Source organism: Palaemon carinicauda, chromosome 1 (assembly GCF_036898095.1).
Source record: "Palaemon carinicauda isolate YSFRI2023 chromosome 1, ASM3689809v2, whole genome shotgun sequence".
Taxonomy (NCBI): domain Eukaryota; kingdom Metazoa; phylum Arthropoda; class Malacostraca; order Decapoda; family Palaemonidae; genus Palaemon; species Palaemon carinicauda.
In genome coordinates, this window is record NC_090725.1 from 81556549 (window position 1) to 81559048 (window position 2500).

Below are 2500 nucleotides of genomic sequence, written 5' to 3' on the forward strand. Positions count from 1 at the left end.
TCCCTGCAATAAACAACTAGCCTAGCTTTCCTTGGATTTACCCCTGAACGAAAAGTCAATTCCACTCAAACTTGCAATATACTTTCCTTGTGAGGAATACTGAGGCAATCTTACTCCTCAGAACAGTAATTTAAACATCCCGACTAGCCTTTTCCAGAAATTACTAACAAATACAGAGAAAACAACTTAGAATGCAACAAAACTTATAAAAATCTGGAATAGGGGTATGTTGAGTTGAGTTGTACCGATGGCAACAGGGAAACTGCAGTAACAAAGACCCTGGCACTTCTTTCTTGCCATTCAACTCTAGTATGTGTCATTACTTTACTAGAGGCTTGTGTCTATTGAAAGGAGAGAAAATGGGAATTTTTTTATAAGTTTTGTGGGTAAATGTCAATAAGCTAAGCTTCTGGAGGAGAAGCAATGTAAACACCAGGTGGGTATAGAAATAACAAGTTCTATAATCAAAAGTCTATTATTCCCCTCCCCACAAAAAAGGCATTATTTACATGTTTTTTGGGCTGAAGCCTACATCACTGGCATGGCTTAAATTCTCTTCTCAGCTGCTGGAGAGTGTTTTGGCTGCAGGTTAAAGAATGTAATGATGGGTGTTGAAAAAATTTCCTGGTTTTTATTTAAAGGTAGTCAAGTGTGCACTTCTGCTTAATAGCTTGTTCTATTCAGAGGTAAGAATCTTGGAAATAGTTTATTTTTTCAGCTGATAAGGTTTTCAGTTGGATTCTTTCAACTTTATTATTGTTTAGGAATTCTTTAATAAATATTGATACACTATTGTAAATAACTCCAACCTACTAACTGTACTCTTGCAGGAACTTTTTCGAGGAAGCTATTGAAGCCCAAAGAGAATAGCAAGGTCCTTTTGGGTTTTGAAACTGATGCTCAAGTTACCTGTGTGATTATTGGTGCAGGATTTGTAGGTTTTGTAAGTTCATGTAAAATAAATTGGGACCAAAAAGAGGGTAACAATACTGTGAAAACATTTGTGGATTTGTGTTGCAGATGTTTGCTTTACTATAGCATATTGAAATAAGTTAAGATCAACTTCTTAGTGCAGTACAGTATTTCCTTTTATACAATTGTTTATAGTGACTGCTTGTATTTATCTTATTTTACAAATACATATTAGAGTGATTGAGATGCTTCGATTATTTATATAAAGTTTTGGCTGATTGTTCAACAGTATTTGAATACTACCAATTCAGAAATGGCATAGCCTACCTCACACTGCTGCAATGCATTTCGTAGATATCTGTTCAAGTCTTTTTGATAGATTTTAAGGTATGTTATTATGCATTAATATTCAAAGAGGTTCCTTAATGAGAGCTTGTTGTTTTATATGGTAAATTCTAAGGTTTTAAGTTTCCCATTTGGAGGATGACTATGGTGAAAGCTTATTTTATTTATTCATGCTTTTACTTTCCACTCATTTTATCCATATATGATATTTTGAAAGATCTTACAGCTTTAATCAGTTGCTGAAATAATTTATCATGTCTAACTACATTAGTTCATGCTGAATGTATAGTAATCTTTATCTTTTCTAAATAACATGATCATGATTTATGTGTTCCCTTAGGAAGGATATTTTCATTCAGTTTTTGTTATGATATTTTTATTTCCTAAACCATTATGCAGTATGATCTTAAAGGCCTATGTATATCTTTTTATTGCTGCTGAAGTTATGGATTAGTTTATTTTCATCAAGATCTCCTATGAATAAATTATCGGAGAAAAAAGGGCAACAATACTTTTTTATGATTTTTCACTAATTTCTCTGCTCTTGAATTATACAGTATTATGATGATTAGAGAAGAGTCTACATGTGATTGCTACAGGTAAATTGATTTGATAATTATAGGTTCTGTTATTAAAGTTAGTTTTAACAAATATTATTTTTGGAACCCTCTCCTTATTTTCAACATTAGAAGGGTTATCAAAGTATAGACGCAGTAATACATTAGGAAGAAATTGAATGAGAGGGTTAGCTTTTAGGTATTTAGCCTTTTATTTGAAAATTTCTGAAAGTTTGTCTTGTAGAATTTAAGATATCACTTTGATACTGAAATGAGAAAATGATTATGAAATTATCATAAATGAATAGCATACATTTAGAAACAATTTGAATTGTAATCAAATTGTGTAAATTATATTAACAGTATTACATTACTAAACATTTCCTGTTCCTCCTTTTTTTAGAAATCTATATAATTCATGATATACAATTGGTACCTTATAATCTATCTAAAATTGAATTGCAGGTATGATTTATTGAATTATTAGAAAAGTTTTCTGAAGTTTTTCTTATATATGAAATATATGTTTGATTTTAAAAACTGAAAGTTCTTGGGAAAAGCAACTCAAACTAGCTTTTATGATGTTAGTGTATGTTTTGTAACTTTCAGATTCTGTAAAAAGGAAAGGATATTAATTTTTAACTGCGGTAATTTGGTTAACATAAAGAAAAGTATATTTGAGTTCA

The 2500-nt window shown here is 30.7% G+C and overlaps 1 protein-coding gene across 1 annotated transcript in view; it reads left to right on the forward strand.

Annotated features, from left to right (window-relative positions):
* LOC137649932 (lysophosphatidylserine lipase ABHD12-like) overlaps nucleotides 1–2184 on the forward strand; it is a 220366-nt gene extending 218182 nt beyond the window's left edge. Inside the window, exon 9 of the mRNA XM_068382921.1 lies at nucleotides 831–2184. Within this exon, the coding sequence (XP_068239022.1) occupies nucleotides 831–870 (40 nt within the window). The 3' untranslated portion in view covers nucleotides 871–2184. The remainder of the gene's footprint in view (nucleotides 1–830) is intronic.
* The last annotated feature ends 316 nt before the right edge of the window (nucleotides 2185–2500 follow it).